Source organism: Rhamphochromis sp. 'chilingali', assembly GCF_963969265.1.
Source record: "Rhamphochromis sp. 'chilingali' genome assembly, chromosome: 5".
Classification (NCBI taxonomy): Eukaryota; Metazoa; Chordata; class Actinopteri; order Cichliformes; family Cichlidae; genus Rhamphochromis; species Rhamphochromis sp. 'chilingali'.
Window position 1 is genome coordinate 4,848,662 of NC_137932.1, and position 21,725 is coordinate 4,870,386.

Genomic DNA, 21,725 nt, shown 5'->3' on the forward strand with positions numbered 1-21,725 from the left:
TAGATGCCGATGTTAAAATGTCAGACTTTAAAGCAGAATCAGTTTAATTTTCTTTATATTGCACCAAATCACAACAACAGTCGCCCACTTAGCTCAGCGGAATTAGCAGGCAACCATATGCCGCATGGCTGAGAGCGACCGGCCCGGGTTCGAATCCGACATGCAGCCCTTTGCATGTTTTCCCGTCTCTCTCGCCTTCTGCTTTCCTGTCACTCTTCACTGTACCCTTTCAAATAAAACCGTAAAAAGGCCCAAAAAATAAATACATTTTTGGTTCTGTAGCTAACTACACCCAAACTGTAAAGAGTGATTTTTTTTCAAAAACCCATCCATTTAAACAGCATTAAGGGTTATTATAGGCATGGTAAGGTGTGAGCACACATAGCCTGCACATATTGTTTGTACTGCCTAATACAACTAAATACAACTGCTCCTGAGTTTAGGCATCAAAACATGATTTCACAATCCAGTGGGTAACTCTTTCTAATATAGTCTATACCCAAATCTTCAGTACCTGGTAGGTGACGATGGAGCCGCTGGGCTTCCGCATAATGATCTTGCTGATTGGCCAGATGCGGTAAGGACCAATGTAGAAACGCTGGGAAAGCTGATCACGATTCATCCGCTGACATAAAGCCTCCAGGATCATCCTCTGGTCGTTCTGCCACCGACACACTGACTGGATCTGTATTTGCTTCCTTGCTCCTACTTCACTACATGCAGTTTCCTGAGATGCGTTTTCACCTGGAGGTTACAGGGAAATATGTTTTTAAACAACTACAAACACCTTTAATATCCCACTTCACTACAGTGCAGCTATTTTTCTTACCTGCTTTGTTGACAGTTGGTAAAGTGCTGTAGTACTTGTCAGTGGTTTTTTGTGGTTTTGTTGGGGCGTTTGGTGCAAAGATCTTAGGCTCTATGGTGACTTGAGGAGGCGGCTTGCTATTGAACTCTCTTACACGAGCACATGTCATCATGCTCTCCAAATATTTATACACTGGATCCTTGTCTTCTTCACGTATCTGCAATGAAGATTTTAGTCTCTTTTTAATGAGATTACAGGACAAATTGTAAACAAATACAAAGAAAAACTTATTTGCTTTGTTTTTTGCAATTGACAAACTTAGCAATTATCAATATGGCAAAATAACAATCTTCAGCATCAGCATTTAATTAAAAAAAAAAAAAAAAGCAATTTTATTTTACCGGTTGTGGAAATACACTGTTGCGTCTTTGGACCTTTGGTGTAACCACATGGAGGGGTGCAATTTTTGGAACAAAAACTGCTTCTGGATCCTCATCACTGCCATTACGCTTCCACAGTTTATTAGCATGTGAGCCTTGGCGAGGCTGGACCACATGTTCCATATTAGTCATCGCTGGGGAGGGCAAAAAGTATCTCATTAACACTTGTGACCAAACTGAGCAAAGAAAGACTCTGAAAGACTGCGGTCAGAATCAGGGAAAAAATCGTCAACAACACACAAATGATACTGAAATAACTTGAACTCGATCTTACAGTAAACAGGATGTTCTTGGCTCTCCCCTGTGGACGTCTGCTTAGTGATCTTGCGTTTGAAGCAGGCACAGCCAAACATGCATTCAGGCCGCCTGCAGTGGAGATGGCCTCTGTTCAGGTGCTGCAGACTGGAACACACACAGCCGAGTCTGCAGAACTCTTGACCACATTCAGGTCCAGCAACTTTATTTGGAGAAGGGGGCACTTTCAAGATCTGGCTGGGCTGCGTCTGGTTAAAATGAGAAGTGAGAGTCATCAAAAGAGTTTGAAAAATCACTTTGTGTGCTTTTCTTTAATGTACCTCCTTTACATTTGATATTATAAAAGCCAGGGAGACTTTGAAAAACATCACTACAGAATGAAACAATGAAGTCGTCACTGACATTCCTACACTTCCTGCAGAGGACAAACATGCTACATACCTGTTTTGTCAGTAACACAGTCAGAGCAGCTGACAGCCTCTCTGTAGTCAGCTGTGTTCTGCTGAGGCCCTGGTTCAAAGCTGCCGTCTCCATTTCCAGCAGCTTGTGCTGGAACTTTGTGAGCCCCGAAGGTTTGGACATCGGCCCCTGGTTCTGACCAAAGCTCATCTCTGACAACCTGGGGAAGAAACATGAAATGAGAAGAATTGTTCATTGAAAAGATGTACTGATGTGAAGCAAAACTACAGCTACAGGACTAATTACAAAGCAAGGAAGCCTATGTATATGCCCGCCAATGTAGTGGTGAAAAGGGGGGTTGCACGATCAATAACTGCAGTCATTTTCACTGGATGTGGCTGGATTTGGATAACCCAAAAACTACAGTATGGGTGAGAAGAAAATGGATGGATATTATAACCTTTGATTAAAAAAATAAATAAAGATGTATAACCACCCAAACAAACTGATAAAAAAAAAAGTGAATGGACTTAAAAAGTGCAAAATAGTTCATGACTCAAAATGTAACATTTTGTTTTTTTTCCCCTCTTTCTAATAATTTTATTAATTATATTTCTATAAATACAATTCTAATATCAATTTAATAGATACTATGGATTCTACATTGTTCGAAAACAGTCTACTATAACGCCGTAGTTTTGTGAAACTCATAAACAACTAGTGGAAAAAATACTGATGGCTGTCAGTGTTACCTCTCTGTTGTTGTTGCTACCACTCCTATTAAGCCCCTTTCCATTAGTTCCTACTCAGATCGACTCACGAGTTCGCCATGGTTTTCCATTAGGTCATAGCACCTGGTACCAAGTACTAAAATAGTACCTGCTCGGCCGGAGTTCCAAGTGATCCAAGCAGGTACTAAAATGTGACATCGTCAGACTGCATGCCACCGATTGCCTGGTCAGTGGCATCATTCGATGAGTCATGAGAGTGTCGACCATACAAATTAGGTGCTATTTGATTGTCAAGTCAAGTTGTGGCGAGTCGATCTTAGTAGGTACTAATGGAAAAGTCCCAATCCTAGGTGACTTCCTGCTTTTTTTTCTTTCTTTTTTTTTTAAATAGAAAAATTGACCTCTAACTGTGACCTTCAGACCAAGGTCAAACTGAGATTCAAACTCCTCTGGGACTTTTAGCAGATTCACCTATGGTATGGTTTTAAAATCCTACGTAGACAAGTTCTTGAGTTATCCCTTTCACAAACCTGGGTGTCCACACCACCCACCCAACCGTCAGGGTGACGACAATATCCCATCGGCCTTTTATGGCTGAGGGGTAAAAAGCTTTTGGTGGATAAATTGAAGAATAATTTAAAGTGCATTAAAGTCACAAAAGAAAGAAAGTCCTGAGAGTGCAGGTGGAGAGTTGAAATTCACTTTAAGCTGGTAAATGACAAATGATAAAACTTGCATAAAACTTGCAGCTGGGTTTTGAAAAGCATCAACTAATACTAAACCTGTACTGTAGTTACCTACAAAACAATGTAGGTAACTACAGTAAATCAGTATATTTAGAGGGCTTTCATAAATACAAATACAAAAAGTCAGTATCAGTGATCATCGTGGCATTTTTCCCATTTTGAAATGAAAAATCTTTGGTTTTGTTGCATCTATTTTATGAGAAATGTCACCTTAGAGGAATTATAAATTCTTACTATTGCAACAAAGTATCGATTCTCAACTCAAATAACCTTTAGCCACATCAGTAGCCAATCAAATTCAGAACACAAAACATGTGATCAAATGTGACTAAATTTAAAATATATCCTTACCTCTGTGAAACTCCCTGATTCTGGGTATTACTAGAACCACAAGCATCACTCGGCTGCCTCAGTGAGGACGCAGCCTGGAATGTGAATTTAGCTCCTGCTTGATGGGGGGCTGCTGGCGTGGCCAGCGGAGGAGCAGGTGACGTCAGAGCAGAATAGAGCAGTGGTTTGTGGGATAGGGGACAAGGCCTGTTGGCCCCCACCGGGAATTTCGAAGGAGCCTTTCGATGCTTGAGAACGCTGTCCAGGGTCTTTACATAGCTGGAGCTTTTAGCGGGCAGCTGATAGGACACCGAGCCTTCTGGGTTTGTAGAGAAAGCAGCGGCGCGCTCGCTGATTTGCTGAGCTTCGCTTTCCAAGTACTCATCCAACATGTTGCTGCAGAAGGCAGAGAGGTTCTTTTGTAATCCTTTTAGAGAGAAAGAAGAAAGGGACTTTAATTTATTGAGGAAGAATAATGAATCAGACGCAAGTACTTTCAGCTGGTTTCAGCTCAGTTAATCTTTTGGAAATTAGAATGACTACACTAATCCCACGGCATGATAAAAGGAACATTGCAGCAACAATATGACGAGCAGCCCTTACCTTCACCGTTGGAAGACGATGTTTCCTTGGCTTTTACGAACTTGTTTTTCCACCCCTTTATTTTCGTCATGTCACTTGTCTTTCCCGTTCTGGAGATGAAGGGTAGTGCCTCATCTGTGCAGCAAACATAATGCCTTTAGTTACAGGTCACAGCACACTATTATGTTTTAACAATGCCAGCCTGAGTTCTGCAGCAGAAACACAAATTTTAATCAGAATTTGATGCCAATTTTATTCTCTTTGCTGAAGAGAAAATTGTACTCCTTCAATTTCAGCTGTTCTTTTCTTATCTGATCGCCCAAGAGCCATCACCTAATCACTTCTGTCTTGACATTATGCAAAGGTTTAATGTGGCATGACTGACAAACTCATCAAGAAAGATCTGCAACCTCATATGACACACACCCTTTGAAAACCCACACAACAAATCTTAACTCCTAAAAAAGAATCTGAGATTTCCAACTAGCTTTTCGGTCTCTGCGTCATAGCAGCCGACGTCAGCAGTGATGGCTGTCATCACTTTGGCTTGAATGTTTGAAGCTGGTGAAGGGTACAGAGGATGTTTAAAATTCCAGACAGTACCCGACTCCTTATTACAGGAGTACCGATAAGCACCCGGGGAAATGGTGCTTTTTGTACTTTTGTGAGTTTAATTCATTCCAATAAAGCTGTTAAAACATCTTCTTACAATGCCGCTGCATGTGATCATGTATGAAGTTCTTTACTTTACTGGAAAGAAACAGAAAAGCAGCTAAATTCAACACACCGAATCTTAGGGCCACACTCAGTACTTTAAAAATAGATCTCTAGTTAAGACTGGGAGACTTTCCATGCTTCGGTTTTCAATAATTTGCTAAATTCTCCTAATAAGTGACCAGCAGCACTAAGCGCTTCACCAGTATATTGCAATCAGACACATGAATCAAACTTGCTTTAAATCGAAGAATAAACCATCCATGGCACACCAATTCCCCAAGTTAGTCAATATGAACTGAGTTAGTCTGCTTTGAAGCTAGTGCAAGCTTTCCTAAAAGGCATAAAGAATTAAAAAGTTGTGATAACTAATTCACTGCTCACAGCAGTTATCGTGCCAAATCACAACAACAGTCACCTCGAGATACTTTATATTAGAAGCTAAAGATTCTATAATAAAAGAGAGAAACCTGGAACAATTAGGTGTCGTCTTATGAGCAAGCACTTGGTGAGAGTGGGAAGGAAAAACTCCCTTTAAACAGGAAGAAACTCCCCCAGAACTAGGCTCAGAGAGGGATAGCTGTCTGCCGTAACCAGTTCAGGGGTGAGGAGAGGGGCACGGCACATTTATAAATTTAAAATCCCTTTAAAAGCCTGCTTTACACTAAAATAACATACAATAAATGGGTTCCTGAAAACATCCTGCTGTATTCAGAGTTTTTACATGAAATAACCCAAAAGCAACTAATCGTCCAATCACAGTTCCAGAAATCAGCAGTTTCCAAAAGTTTGACAGAAGACTTAAAAACAGCCACAGCGGATGAGGTCATCTGGGATGTCATTCCAGAGTTTTGGTGCAACAACAGCAAAGCCATGAGCTCCCTTTGAAATAAGCTTTAACTGTGGGATGAGCAGGAGTGATCGAGAGGCGGGCCTCAAAGACCTTTTAAATATTTCTATGACTTTCTAAGATTGGATTCTGTCATGCAGAGGGAGCCAGTGCAAAACTGCTAACACTGGAGTAATAACATCTCTCTTTTTCCAGTCAAGAATCTGGCTGCAGCATTTTGGACTAATTGTAAATGAGCAAGAGATGATTGACTAAGTCCGGCATACATTGCATTACAGTAGTTCAGTTAAGATGCAACAAAGGAATGTATAACTGTTACAATATCAGAAGATTTTAAAAAAAATGTGTCTGGAGGAAACTGCACTTGTCACATTACTATCAGAGACACCTTACCAAACATGCACAAACCTGCTGAGCATGAAGTTTAGATGAAATATTATTAGTGGGCTTATAACTGCGCCAAATGTAGATATAACCACTTGCTGTGTAGCTTTGTGACTGCACCAAGCAGTTGTTAAAAAACGCAGAAAAACTTGTTTTATATAGTATTGATCATATCGATCGTGGCTCAAGGGTTGGGAGTTCGCTTTGTAATCGGAAGGTTGCCGGTTTGAGCCCCGGCTTGGACAGTCTCGGTCGTTGTGTCCTTGGGCAAGACACTTCACCCGTTGCCTACTGGTGGTGGTCAGAGGGCCCGGTGGCGCCAGTGTCCGGCAGCCTCGCCTCTGTCAGTGCGCCCCAGGGTGGCTGTGGCTACAATGTAGCTGCCATCACCAGTGTGTGAATGTGTGTGTGGATGACTGAATGTGTAAAGCGCTTTGGGGTCCTTAGGGACTAGTAAAGCGCTATACAAATACAGGCCATTTACCATATTCAAGAAGTCTAATGTGACTCGCTCTAATTTGCCACTGACATCTCCACCTACTGCATAGGTCACTGTACCATTTAAAGGACTTTTCCGACAAGTCTCGCGTTGATTAGTTTTCTGCAATACTTGTCCGCCTATTTTCTTACTATGACAACAGCATACGACAAATTACTCATAAGATATTGTGCAAAAGAAGCAATCGAAGGACCTCGATCAAACATGCACAAACTGTCAAAGATTCAGCCCAACTTACCACCAGGAGACACAGTGGTGGTCTTGCTGTGTTCTGGAGGTGGTAGTGGGAGGGAAACACCCAAATACTGCAGGTCAATGGACATAGTGAGGTCTAAGGAACTCAACTTCAAGCCCACTGAGAGAAACGGTAAAAACAGTGAGAGTGTTTTGGGTTGTTTTCTTGTGCTTTAGTTTATTTTATAAAACTTAGGTAACAACTTGAAAGACTATGCCCGTTGTATACTCACCCTCCTGCAAGACGGGATGGATAACTTGTCTGTGTTTGTGGACTCTGAGCTCATTCAGCAGCGCAGTCTCGAAACGAGCCATCTTCGCCTCATCGGTCTCTGGATTCACGTTCACTGTCAACACCACAGATACAATTTCAGATTCGGGCAAACAACATTAAAAATGTATATTAAAGATTCCACAATAATATTTAAAGAAAAACAGGGTTTTAATAAAAAAAAGGCACAAAAATATTTATTCCATAGTTTAATCAACTGAAGAAAAAGAAAGAAAGAAAGAAAGAAAGAAAGAAAGAAAGAAAGAAAGAAAGAAAGAAAGAAAGAAAGAAAGAAAGAAAGAAAGAAAGAAAGAAAGAAAGAAAGAAAGAAAATCCTCACGTTGGTCGCTTGTTTGTGTCGGTGGTGCTGGGGTTGTTAGGGAAGCCGGAGATGCTGACGATGAGGTACTGACCATCTTGTTCCTGACATGAACCTCAAGAGCTTGCTGTGACATAAAAGAGCATTAAAGCTTAAAGATTTATTTGATATCAGGTGGAATGTTGAAGGAACCACTCCTCCCTTTATTAAATGAAACTACACCTTCTGGAAACATGCCGATGTGCTCTGAGCATCCAATGCGATCACTTTCAGTGTTTTACCTTTGAGGTGAACGACACAAACAGCAGGCCTTCTATATCATCCATCTCCGGTTGCATAGCGCCTGTCAGTGATGGGCTGTGGACGACTGTGGAGGAGGCTGCTGCAGTTTTACACTCTCTTCCCCGGGAATTTGACCAACGTCTGTTCATCTTCTTCCTCCTCTTACAGAATCGAGGTGATGATCCAGGGGTAGACGTTAAGGAATTAGCAGTCACAGATCTTGCTTTAGGCGACATCCATACTTTTAAGTCCTGCTGCACCTCAGGGGCTACACTGGTGGCAGCGCTTTCTTGCTTGGGTGCAACAAGCACAAGATCACCAAGAGCATGTTTGCCTCTTATGCAGGGGACATATGGTTCATCTTTTCTAGCAGGTTTAGACATTATGGGCTTCAGTACCAATCGGGTCTCTTGCACATTTGATAGAGAAGCAGAGTCATTTTGACTGTTTGCACTGTAAGACACATAAAAGTTAATATTGGTTATTGATACCAAACAAGTGGATTTAATCATGATCTCAGTGCAAAATCCTTTCATTTGAGGTGGAGCAGCATGTGGCAGTGGCATTTTAATAAGCTGTTTCCAGCTGTTTATCTGGCAATTTCACAAATTCCTACACCTAATGAGGCAGTCAAGTAAGAAATTAATAATGCATGCAATCCAATACAAACAGCTTGCAAAAATGTTCTGATTATTATACTTTTATATTGCATTCAAGACAACTGCAATATTTGTATTATTATATAAAGTATTTCCTCAATTAAATTTGAAGAGTTGCAAAATAAATGAATCAGAACTTGTGCAAATATTCTGAGTTTATACGCTGCAGACGTTTTTTGCAGCGATTCACCGCGTGCTGTTCCACTGTGGTGTATTCTATGTAACACACACACACTATGAGTTTATAGACTCATCGGCCACTTCATTGGGGAAACCTGTTCACTTGCTCAGTAAAACAAACATCTAAACAGCCAATCGCATGATAGCTACTCAATGCATTTAGGCATGTGGAAATGGTCAAGTCTACCCACTGGAAGTTCAAACCAAGCGTCAGAATGGGGAAGAAAAGTGACTTTGACTTTGAATGATGCATGGTTGTTGGTGCCAGAATGGCTGGTCTGAGTATTCCAGAAAATACTGACCTATAGAGAATTTTCCCACACACCTATCTCTAGGATTTACAGAGAATGGCCCAAAAAAATTGAAAATAATCCAGTGAGTGCAAGCTCTCTGGGTGGAAAATGCCTCAATGATGTCAAAGGTCAGAGAAGAATGGAAAGACTGCTTTAAGCTGACAGGAAGCCAAACACATGAAGAAGAGCATCTCTGAATGCACGACATGTCAAACCTTGAAGCACAACACACTGACTGCCAAGTGCCAATTGGACACTAGAAGCCTGGAAAAACACTACCTGGTCTGATAATTGTCACTGCTCCTGATGGTGGTGTAACGGTCTGGGGATTTTTTTTCTGAGCAGACCAGGGCCGCCGTATTTCACAAATCATCTCAGACTAGTTTCTTGAACATGGCAATGACCAGATCGCAATCCAGCAGAGCAAATTTGGGTGGACGTGCAGCAGACACATCTGCAGCAACTATTACCCCTTTTCCACTAGCACCTACTAGGCTTCGCAAGGCTCGACTCGACTCTGTTTTGGTTGTTTTCCATTACATTTGAGTACAATCTAATGTGCATGTGGTCGTTACAGCAATGCGGCCAAAAGTCCCACGATGTCATTTGTATGCTACACGAATGCCACTACAAAGGAGGACGTTGAAGCAATGGTATACTCGCTGTTTGTATGTCTTTTTGGCAGACTTAGGAAACAAGGTGTTTTTTGTGTAGCCATTTCCCTCATTGTCAAGTTTAAAAAAAATAGTGGTTTGGATTTTCGTAAGGAGACACCCTCATGACTCACTGAAGGGCCAGTTGGTTGCATGCAGTTTGTTGACGTCATATTTTTAATCACCCAAGACTGCTCGGATCCCCGGCAGAGTAGGTACTAAAAAAATATACCTGGTACTAGATGCTAGCACCTAATGAAAAACCCCAAAAAACAAGCTGAGGTGTGCCAAGCCAAACCAACCAGAGTAGGTACAGTAGAAAGGGGCTATACGTGATACCATCATGCCAATATAGACCAAAATTTCTGAGGAATGTTTCCAGCACCTTGCTGCCATGAAGAATTAAGGCAGTTCTGAAGGATAAGGGGAGTCCAACCCAGTACTAACGAAGTGTAACTAACAAAGTGGTTGGTCAGTTTAGTTGTCTTTAAGTGATCCGTTTGATCATGTAGGATTTTTAGGTCAATTAAATGCATAGAATATAAATGTTCAGTTACTCATGCACTTATAATTACCTAGACTCCATCACAACAACACAAAAGTATAGCACTCACATAAAAGTATAATAGTTAGTAACAGTGTGTCAATACAAAAAACGCATTTCTCGATTTTTTTTGCTGTGACAACACAGCAATTTGCCAATGTTAAAACAAAGGAAGAAACAACACAAAACCCACCTCAGATCCAGTACCTCCTCCTGGTTTTCACTGGGTTCGGCAGGTTCGATCACTGTGGGCTGGTATTCCGTCTTCACAATAGCTTGAGCCTCTCTAGCGATTCTGTTCAGACGGGGGTTGTTCCCGTCCTCCCTAAATCCCTTTGCAAACGGGTTGTGATTAATTTTCAGCTGGGTAATCCGAAAGTTCTGATACGTCGTCACAGCCATAAATTCAGTTTGTGGAAAAGTAAAAGTCATGCTTTCATGTCCCATAACTACAGGCTTGTCAGCTGTGGGCATGCCTCCATCTGGAACAGGTATTATGTGAAGCCTAGGAATGTAGCGATGCATGGAGTGTAAGATTATATGACCATCCTGGTCTTGGGAGTTATTGGTCAGTTTGAGCTTGTAGAAGGACACCAAGCTGTTCATCCAATCTGAGCCGCGACAGGGTGAGTAATGGTGTGAAAATGCCCGGATCAGACCTTGGTTTTGATGTTCTGCTCGCCCGGTGACTTCCCATCTGGATGCACTCCAGCGGTACCTGTACTGACCCGATGGGACTATGGACAGGACCAGACTGTACTGCTGATTGGGATCCAGGCCAGTCAAGCGGTATCGGCAGTACGGGAACATGCGTCGGCCCTGCTTAGTGAGAATCATCTCGGTCCCACACTTGTAGAACTGCTTCCACACGTTGTTGTTTTCCAAAACAACACTGACACCTTTGAAGGTCAGCACCGCAGGAAAGTCTTTTTCCATGTCCGTGTTGCCAAATGTGGTCGCGGGCAACGCAGATGACCATGATGTTGATTCAGGCATATTGACGATGCTCGTTTCCGTGCACGTTAGGGAGTCTGATGCGGATGTTATATGCAAGGCTTCTGGGCTTTTTTCAACAGTTCCTTCTAAGGTAGAAGCTGATGTTACTGCAGATTTAGCTGGGCTAGCTTCAGCAGGTGAAGAAACAGCAGCACTGGAATCATTACTCGCCATGGAGACAGCTTTGCTCTCATTCACTGTATCACTAGTGAAATTAGGTCTTGTCAAGGTTGGGAACGGAGGAGCTGAAGAAGCAATGGAAGCAGGAGGAGCGGAGAAGGGCGCATTGAGCATGGTGCCCTTCTCACCTTCCACTGCCTGGTTTTCCTCCATGAGTGGGAGCTCAGAGTCTAAGGCGGACATCACCGGTGGCTCTGATCATCACACTGCATGAGACACCTGACACACAAACAAAAAAAGACAGCGTTATTTGTACGCTATAACAGCATTCACAGGTACAACATGTATTACATTGATACAATCTAACCAGCAGAATTTCATTTTAAAGACAGAAAAACAAAATGAAGAACAAATATAATATAAACAATGATCAGAGAGGATGCAATTAGAACTCATCCAAGCAGAACAAACTGTGGCAGGAAGGAAAGAGGAGCCTGGAAAGCTGCACCCAGAAATGTAAAGACTTTGCATTCAGAAATGATTACAACCAAAATGTGCCAATCAACTCAGAGACCGCTGAAAATGTGTGTTTACTTAAAGAAGCCAAACAGGGATGCACCGATGCATCTAAAGAGCAGTGGTTTTTGGCCTGATGGAGAGATAAAAGACTCGTAAACTGTTCAGCTACTTTATTATTGTGAAGATGTGTTTGTTTACCATACACGAAATGGTGAAGTAAACAATAATAACAACAACAAAATATACTGATGTTCACCTCAGCAGATCTCTGTTCAGCACTACTGAGAATTGGCTAATCGCTATAGGGTGTTGCAACAGTAAGTGTTACAAATGACAAGTCCAGCATATACTGGGCTGCTTAAAGACACAGGCATTATTCAAGGCGCTGACACAAGTACTGTGAAATCAAATGAAGACTCGAGATGAATGTAGCTCATCTTAGGTGTAAAGACTTGATATCGTGTCAAAATTAAATGATCTCCGGCCACTAGTTTCTGTGACTGCCGGCTGTTTGAATGTTTTGTAAGCAAACCAGACCAAATTTCAAGACATCTGATCTGCACGAATCATAAAAACGTCCCTTTGTGTTCATCAGGACCATACTGTAAAAATAACAAATCACTAATCAAGGGGTGTTTTTTTGTTTTGTTTTTCAGAAAGGCACATCCTGTCCCCAAATACCCTGAAAAATTAATTAGAAACTTAATTGGGGACGGAACATAATTTATTTACAACCTTGGGTTATGTGTGCTCCTCTGATGATCTCTAGGTTTTTTATTTATTTATTTATTTAGGTTAAAAATGTAAAACTACATTTAAAAGACCTGCTCTGTCTCTAAAACTGAAGTAAAACTCGTATATTTCTAAATTTTTAACAGACTAATAAGATTATTTTAAACTACATGTTAAATGCTCCTACGCAAGAACTCCTGAAGCCACCATCACACCATTCAAGACGAATACTACAAATATAAACAATCAAAAAGCGCTCAGATCATTTGAACAATTTCTCGTGGCCCTGTGGGAAAAAGTGGACTTTGCATTGCAGGAGACCACTTCAGTATGACTGACCAATGGGCTTCCAGCTCAGGACACAGACGGAAAAACAGCCCTACATTTTAAACAAGGATGAACCACTAACACCGTTTGTACCTTGAAAGCCAAGAGAAATGATCTTGGTCAACGGCACACCAGAAACTATAAAGGTAACCCCTTTTTGTTGTTGTCCTAACCCCCCTCCTCTAATTTCCTAATCACATTGTCACGCCGGCACACGGATGCTTCAAGTCTAAAGGTGTTAAACACCACAACGAGAGCCTAAAACGGCTTATCACCTCCATGTTTACAATATAAACTCCCAGCGTCACTCCCGTATAACTATTTCACTCCCTGCAATAAGAAGCGGCGTTAAGAATTTAAGTTGTTAAACCAGCAGCTCTTTCTTCCTCACACACCGCGGAGAAGGAAGGCCGCCCGCTCCACCACTCACCAAGTTGGAAAAGTTGCAGGTTTCACTAAAGCCTCACCTTTCAGCGTCGCTTCGGTACCTCGTGGCCGACCGCAGCGAGGCAACAGTATCGTTCAGCGGCGAAGCTCCAACTGTTGCACGTCGCCGTCGCCGTTAAAAGGGCCTCGGAGAATCCCTCGAACATAAACACAAACTGGCAAATGGAGGCCGAGAGCCACGCCACTGTGCTCACATCGACCGACCCGAGTGTGCACGCAGTGGAGCCAAAGCGCATGCACACTATCACCCCCCACCTCCACCCACCACCCCCCTCTTCAATGGCGCGTGATTCCCGGCCCGCCAGCTCGAGGGAAGCGGGAGTCCGCCATCCAGGAGATATACATAAATATTTCTTTTCTCTCTCGCTCGTTCTCACCTCGAGCGCGGTCCGCGCGCCGGTAAGGACAACTCTCTGCAAGTTTGCGCGAAAATGTTTAGGATGTGTGATTCGCGCACTGAGAGCAAAGGCGTGACACTTTCTCTCTCTTCCTGTCTGTTTCCTTGACTTCTTCTACCTTTTTCGATCACACTTCCATTCTCACCCTCTCTTAGCCCACACATACACACACACACTGTCCTCTCTGCTCCCCCCCTCTCTCTCTCTCTCACTCTCACTCTCACACACACACATCCGTGCTCTCGAGCTGTGACGTAACACGTTCACCATGGTGGTAGAGATCCAATAGCCAATGCGCAAGCTCCCAATGGACGACCGGCCAGTTGTTTCATCACGGTGGCAAACGTACGAAAAAAACAAATGAACACTGAAAGTAATTTTGTATCTTTGTAGTATTATGTATCAACATTAATATGTGCAACTGAAATCAGTGGCTCATAAACTATTAACTGATTGACCTTGTCTACAAAAAAGAGCAAGGCTGATTGGCTTTGTTTACGGGACAAGATGGTGGCCAGGAGTTGAAGTTAAGAATAAATATTTGGACAAAAAATAGCATATTGAATTTGCACATATTGAATTGTAAAAAATAATTTAAAAAAAAGCTGGAAGAATACCGTTAGACCCTATTGGGTCGCTAATATTTTTAGCAAAACGCTCTTGATCTAAGCATAAAGTAATCTAATTTACAGGCTAGGCCTACGCTACCATACCGGAAGTGTAGTCATAGCTTATCCGGAAACCCCAGTAATAAAAATGTAATAAAAAGCTCCATAATAATAGCGAGATGGCATTCAATGTTTGAATTTTAGCCACGTGAAAATCTCAAAAACCTCCACAGTTCCTCCACTTTATCTTTGGGCAGCTGGGCTATATAGGCTACACTCTAGCCTACTGTGCTCTGCATATGTTGTCTATATGCGCATTTTGTGTAAATTGCACGCCCTAAATTAAGTGCTGTTAAGCCATTTTACCTTAGAAAGACATAGACATGGGAAACCAAAGGCAACCCTTTAGCCCAACAAAATCAACATGAAGACAACTGAATTGGCACACAATGCTTATGTGAGTTGTGTACTTCTGTTTAGTACCAAAAGGGAAAAACAAAAACATATGCAAAGGTGTTTTGATACCTGCCACAGTTTTTGATCAGCAGGAGGTGTGAGAGCCAGTAAATCTAGTGATGTATGTGACTGAATAAATAAATAAAAGTGTTCAGTATATTTCTGCGTTGTTATGCCTTATCGTTGCGGTAATAACACTTGTATAAACATATAATAGATAATAGCACATAACAATGAAGGAAAAAGCCGTTCATTTTTCCTCATTCTGATATTTTTCTAAATTGATATTACATAAGTTTCATTAAACATGAACCATACAAAACTTACCTCTGCTCTACAGATGTTAACACTGCGGATAGCTAAGTATAAAATTAGTACTAAATCACATTTTCAGTCGGGCTCTGCAGGATCTCTGCTTTTCACAACAACCTAATAGCACAACAACACAAAACAAAAGAACGACTCTCATTCAGATCATCGGCCACGCAATCTTGTGATTTAAAACCCCGTGTGGGTTAAAAGAAGAAGAAGAGAAGAATCAACGATTTATGGTATGAGAAGTATTGAGCGAACGGGGCGGTCAAACAAGGAAGTGGGTGAAAAACGGCTCACAGGCGACGACCCATCTTTTGTGTTCCACGTGGAACTCTCGTGGTGATGTTCCGCGTGTCCAGTCAAATCGAAATCACGTGCACTTATTTTGTCTGCGACAAATGGATACTAAAGGTACTTGCAAAAATGAGACTGTATTCACTAATAGTCCACACAGAGACACAACTTAGAGCGAAATCTCCCACGCGAGGTCGTGCACGGACTCGTGAAATGACTTTAACATTGCAAAGTGCTTCGCCACCAACCACAAGTGCCCTGCAATTATACAGTTTATTACACATTAAACGTAAGGCAGGGGGTTGACCAGTGGGGGGGAAATCGAATCAAAGGTTCATAATAAGTGCACATGTAGAGATGCCTCCGTGTATCGGGCACGTTTAAAGGGGGCGACATTCATATTTTTATTTTAATTATCGGTTAAGTATTTTCCACATTGTGCATAAAAAATGCCCACGTTGCTCTAATCTCGTAACACCTGAAAAACAAGCATCAAGTGGGTCTTTTTAAAAAAAATAGTAAATCAGCACGCACCGTTTGCCTCCAAATTTCAGTGCAAGTCACTGATGTGTAATCAGCAGTGGCAGCACAGACAATTACCAGAGCACAGATTCGTACGGCTTTTGTCAGTTCTGTCACGACTATCAAAGCCATATTAAAATCACTTTGAAACGGCAAAATATTTACGTCTAAATCAAGATTGCAGACCTGGTGATCCATAGTTTGTCAGGATTACGTTAAAGGTCCAAATGAAGTCAAGGGGTTGAAGTGGGGGGTTGGAAAATGGTCACATATGTTGTATAGTCCTATTCTATAATAATAAAATTAGAGTACAGTATTAGTGTCATTTCACAACTAGGTTAAATTGGTCACTATGAGCAATATGTGACCTATGTACTATGTATAACAACTTTCACTTTCACTGGGAGACTGATTTTTATTTTTTTTAAACTGATATCACAAATCAAGCTATGGTCATAGTGTAGTATTTACGGTTTATAAACATGAAATGACAGGTTGGGCTGACTGCAGCTGTCTTTGTGCAAGATGGTGAATTGCACAGAATTGCTTTTTCACTCAACCTATTGTACTGTAAATACAGGCCATGCTGCTTTGAGTACAAGACTAATGGCTATATACAAACACAGCTGCCATGTGCTCAATTGCACTGAAAAATAAGACAGTTTATCAGCTAGCATTTTTCCAAGGAATGATGGTCCTTTTGTACTTTTACCATAAAAAAACATTTGCTGTGAAGACAATTCAAAGTATGCATCACTGAGAAAGATAAGTACTCTTTTGATCTACATCACACTGAAATGACAAAACATAACAAAGGAATGCTTTCATTTTTATATTAGATGTAAATGCAGACTCTAAGACAATGCTCTATGGATTTAGTGATACAAGTTTCTAAATTATCACCCTCTTCTTCCTGTGAACTTGCAAAGTTTGTTAGCCTAATATTGTCACATTGTCACATTTGTAACATTCTTACACTTATAACATTCTTACAGAAAAAGAAGACCTCAATTTCAACAAGTCAGAAACAAGTGTGGTGTAAAGAAAAGCTTTAAAGGTAAATCGTGTAAAATCCCACCACTAGATGTCAGTAGACTGCAGATTGCGGTCAATTGGGTACTGTTTTCTTGCCCCTTCCAATTCAAGTGCATAATCCTAACTATGGTGGCCAAAGTAGGACAAATACTCAAATATACATATATTGTTAGATTCAAACTGTTTATCAGAGGGAAAGTGTGATTTTTAGCACACTCGAGCCTAACATTAGCTGGCACAGTGTTAGCTTTTGTTGTTGTTTAGCTGGCTCGTGTGGATATGGGAGGGTCACATGTCTGATCTGCTGACAATAAGTAATAAGTGACAATATCAGGAATAAATAAGGATTTTCATTTTGTTAGAGCCCTGACTTCAGTTTAGGAGACAAGGCTTCAGGTGAGGAGGAAGGAGGAGGAGAGAGAGAGCAGTGGCGGAAGAGGAGAAAGACATAACGACAAAGAGATGATGAAAAATATATGTACACAAATGTTAAATGTCCATATATAGTTTAATCTATAAACTAAAAGTATCTATGGCATACTATATATTTGGCCAGTCTCTAGCCACATATATAAAACGCACTGCGGTGGAGCACTGATATCCATCATAATTCTAAGTTTATGAGAAGGCTTTAAACTTTTACAAGAAGTAATTACACAGGATCAATGTACTATATTCAAGAGTACAACATTTTTTCTTCTCTTAAATAACTTCAACAAAATCACTTACTGTATCTTTAAATTATCCTTTTTTACAGCTGTGGGGAGGGATCATGTTATGCCCTATCATGTACATGTATGGAGAGATGGATGTATAAGATATTGTGATAAAGAACTGAGCTTCAGACCAGAAAGGGAATTCATATGGGTTAAAAGCCAGCTGAAAAATCAGGTAGGTAGTCCAGTCCACCTGGAACAATCCCATGGCTCCCAGTACAGCTATCGTACTCCACTGGATCTTTGTATCTTTACTCTTCCTGCTGAACTGACTTGATCCAGTCTCGTTAACCGCTGGTGTCACTGTCTTCCTTTGGCTCAGCAGCACTGTGAGGATGAGGCAGCTGGTGACTGTGACGATAATCAGAGGCAGCAGGTGACACGAGACGATGAACAGGTATTTGTATACGCGGTTGAACACTGGACAATGATTTTGAGTGCAGTGAAAGAAGTCTGGAGGGCACATGCTGCTGTTTCTTGTGACGTTTTCCGCTTTGCTCTCCTGGTCGATGACAAACATCGGAACACTGAGCAGCACGGAGAGCATCACAGAAATGCCGCTCACCGTCCAGGCTGATCTGATATTATCCAGGAAGAGTGGGAAGTTGACCCTCGTGTTTACATCTCTCAGCTTCTGGTAGCGAAAGATACAGATGAGGACAGTGAAGAAGATGCTGTTAATTTCACCAATAACAGTTACGAACTCCAGTAAATAACACGACCAAGTGCCCGTGGCGGTGGAGGGAGTCTGAAGGATGATTATGTCATAGATATTTATGATGACAATCTCCCACAAGTTGGCTGCAGCAAGTCCGAAGAGAAATATCTCAAAAGATTTAATGTGGAAGAAATTAATCTTAATGATGGAAGCGATGAGAATTGTGTTACCCATAAGACCAATGGAAGAAAACACCAGTCTCAAGCCCAGGAGGTTGACAGAAAGCTCAGCCATTGTGGGTAAAAATCAGACTTTCCAGAATGGTTGTAAAAGTGTCTCTGCTTTGCTGCATCACTGACCAAACCCAGGTGTCATTACATTCTCAGAGATGGTATGAATCCAGAAAGGTGATTGGCTGCGCTCATTACACAGTAAGGGGGAAAAAATAAGGTGGGGTCCTGGATAACAATGAAGGCTGGGAGTCATTAAAGTTTTACCTCTGAGCCTTTCAAAGCTTCATCTTGAGACCGCATACTGTGTGCATGTGACGTTTTATTTGTTTCCACTGGCTGACATCATCCACTGCGGATGCAAGAGTTCATTTACAGCTTTTGACAACACGTTTTCCCACTTTGCATTTGTTGTTTTATTCTGTGGTTTAACTGGCGCACTGTACACCAACTTAATCACAACTTAATAAGAGGATTATTTAGAAAATGCTGAAGGATATAACCATTTTATAGGAATAATCTCAGTGGGCTCTTCACTTAAAGAAAACCAGTAGATATAATATCAGACCACAGGTTGAAGTATAAATAGTTTTACTCTGATCGACACAGCAACTGCCTCATAGCTAATAATATGCACCTTACTGATTATATGTCTGGGTGTAACAGTCATCTCACATTTGAGTCTCTAAACACACGTACTTCTGCACACTTCCTGTTTCAGAGTTAAAGAATCGGTGCATGAACACGGTTTGAGAGAAGAACTGCAGATTCTTGCAAATGTGGTCAGTCAGACACAACAATATGATGAATTTTGGATAAATACATGTTTTACCAACTAATTTGTTTCTCATAAGTTAGACACTTGACTTTAAGCTATAATGGAGCAGGGGCTACTGGACCCTGCTGTTTTCACAGGATCGGTTCATGTTCCAGCTTGTCTCCTTTTGTCTTTAGTGCTCTCACTCTCTCTCTAGTTAGTCGTTCTATTTAACCATGCCCTGCATCCTGATTCAGCTTAATTGTGAATCCCACAGTGTGTCTATGTGTGTGTAATTAAGGATAAGCCCTACGCTGGAAGTAAATTGGTAAACTTAAGTGTACCGTAATGAGCTTGGACAGCTTAGGAAGCTGCAGTCTTTTATCACAATCGAGCAATTATCAACTAGAGACCTGATCAAACGGAATTACATGAATCATTTCATCCTAATAAACCAGAAGTTTGACTGCCTTTGAACTTGTTGAATGTAAATTAAAATGCACTTTACTGAATTGTGTATTTTGTTTAAAATGTAAGTGCAATGCAATACCAGTGCCAGTACACATATACTGACATACAATGACAGCAGAAAGCAGGTAAAGCCTTGAGCATTTTTTGCATTGATCCCAATGTTACTAAAAAAACTTTTTCTTGAAAACTTGACATTAATATAACAAAAATCTCTTAAGCACATGAACAAAGTTTGTCCTTGTACAACTGTACCCATAGGCAGAACAATTATTTTTGCATAATACCAATACCGGCACACACACACACACACACACTGACATATAATGAGAGCATACAGTGGGAGCAGTTAACATGTTGACATCGTACCATTTTTCATAATTTCCACTAACAGTACATTTGCTTAGGTAAGTACATTTAAAACAAATTAGAAATGAATCAAAAAAACAAAACATACTATATTGGACTCTGTTTGATTTGCACCATAAAATTTTATTCAAATCTTAATATGCAGTGGCTGTGGCAGTCAAAATGCATTACTTGCCAATCATTTTTTAAGGTGCTGTACAAAACGCAATTGCTCATTGGAGGAATCGCATCTGTTTACCAGTTAGTGAAAATAAAAGATGTGTTTGACACTTGTGGTGAACTCTTAGCTGCCAAAAAACACCCCCCTCCCGCCCCACTTATCTGTGAAGTTAATTAAGGTTTTGGAATAGCTTTATAGAAGAGACAAACATTAAAACGAAGAGGTAAAGCATGGAGTCTTCCATTTTGCGTTTTCACTTGCTTACATAGGTGATATATATATAGGTTTTAACAAAGCAAGATTTGTACACAGTGCCTCGGCAGGCCAAAGGCAAAATTACAGGGGAATAATCAAACAGCCTCTTCTGTTATTTATTAATAAATTTATTTTTTATGCTGCATATGCCCCTTTTCTGTTAATGGAATTAAATTAGCTTCTTTTCATTGGATCCCTGTTAAATCCAAAATGTAATTTCCATAAAAAGTCTTGAATGACCAGGCCCCATCATAACTCAAAGACCTCTACAGTATCATTTTATACTAACAGAGCTATTTTCTCTCAGATTGCAGGCTTTCTTCAGGGTCCTGGAGTAGAATGGGAGATTGGGTAATTGTTGCAAAACATATTTTTTAAATAAATGGTTACTACTGGATTATTATCATGTAGTTCAGTCAGTATGCAACAATAATTTGACGTTATTTGCCTTTTTTTACTTGTTAAGGAATCAATGCTCTTCTTGTCAAATGTACAGCAAGTACTCCACCTGCCTTCACTCGTTTAACCATCTCCTCATGGGCACCCTCTGGAGTTGTCCTGCGGTGCCCGTGCCACCAGGGAATTGGCAGCAGATCATCTGGGTTCTGTGGGGTGCGTGTGGGCCTGGATAAGGCTTGTTTAAGTGCATGTTCACAATTAGACTGGGATCCTGGGAGTTCAGAGACAAGGTCACTGCCTTGCGCGCTGTTCTATAAACTACTCCTAAACAGTTCTTGTTTTCTGTTGTGTGTGGCACACTGTCCTGCTGAGTGGGGAAGACTGCTGGCTGCAAGTGGGGAGTCCCCATTGCCATGAGGGCTGTGTGCTTGGGTCTGCCCTCCAATAATGTTTATGTGGGAGGAGCATGTTAGTGCAAGACCACATAACAAGAAGAACAGTGCATCAACACTTCACCTGTCCGCGGTTTGAACGCCGTGGCTCACAGTAAACATGCTGAGGTTCATCAGGAGTTTCACTTAGACCGAATGTTTGCAACCGTTCACGTGGAGCCAATGCAAGCAACAGGAAGTTTTTTCTTTTGTTTTTTTCGTTTTTACTTCTGTTTTCTGCCCTGAACCCCACTCTGTAGCACAGTGGCTTGTGTGCAGGTGCTTTCATGCACACTGTGACGCCCATCATCGCGTCCAATTAACCCCACAGCGCATCCTT

General features: G+C 41.3%; 2 protein-coding genes across 4 annotated transcripts in view; both read right to left on the minus strand.

The window, feature by feature from the left end:
- The window catches only part of mgab (MAX dimerization protein MGA b), a 37,088-nt gene extending 21,765 nt beyond the window's left edge, over positions 1 to 15,323 (minus strand). Inside the window, exons 1-13 of one of the 3 annotated variants that reach the window (XM_080881711.1) lie at positions 15,104 to 15,323; positions 10,367 to 11,568; positions 7,844 to 8,297; positions 7,584 to 7,689; positions 7,206 to 7,319; positions 6,977 to 7,093; positions 4,313 to 4,426; positions 3,731 to 4,136; positions 1,945 to 2,122; positions 1,523 to 1,751; positions 1,210 to 1,382; positions 830 to 1,025; positions 515 to 744 (exon numbers count right to left, since the gene is read on the minus strand). In XM_080881711.1, the coding sequence (XP_080737837.1) occupies positions 515 to 744; positions 830 to 1,025; positions 1,210 to 1,382; positions 1,523 to 1,751; positions 1,945 to 2,122; positions 3,731 to 4,136; positions 4,313 to 4,426; positions 6,977 to 7,093; positions 7,206 to 7,319; positions 7,584 to 7,689; positions 7,844 to 8,297; positions 10,367 to 11,532 (3,483 nt within the window). In that variant the 5' untranslated portion in view covers positions 11,533 to 11,568; positions 15,104 to 15,323. Of the gene's footprint in view, positions 1 to 514; positions 745 to 829; positions 1,026 to 1,209; positions 1,383 to 1,522; positions 1,752 to 1,944; positions 2,123 to 3,730; positions 4,137 to 4,312; positions 4,427 to 6,976; positions 7,094 to 7,205; positions 7,320 to 7,583; positions 7,690 to 7,843; positions 8,298 to 10,366; positions 11,569 to 13,334; positions 13,900 to 15,103 lie in introns of those variants that run through there. The other 2 variants (XM_080881710.1, XM_080881712.1) reach the window with 2 other exon arrangements.
- Positions 15,324 to 17,683: 2,360 nt separating this feature from the next.
- On the minus strand, positions 17,684 to 18,610 carry ora6 (olfactory receptor class A related 6; the record flags this gene model as incomplete). The annotated part of the gene is made up of 1 exon (XM_080882777.1): positions 17,684 to 18,610. One exon carries the CDS (start codon positions 18,608 to 18,610, stop codon positions 17,684 to 17,686), a length of 927 nt encoding a protein of 308 aa, XP_080738903.1.
- Positions 18,611 to 21,725: the final 3,115 nt, after the last annotated feature.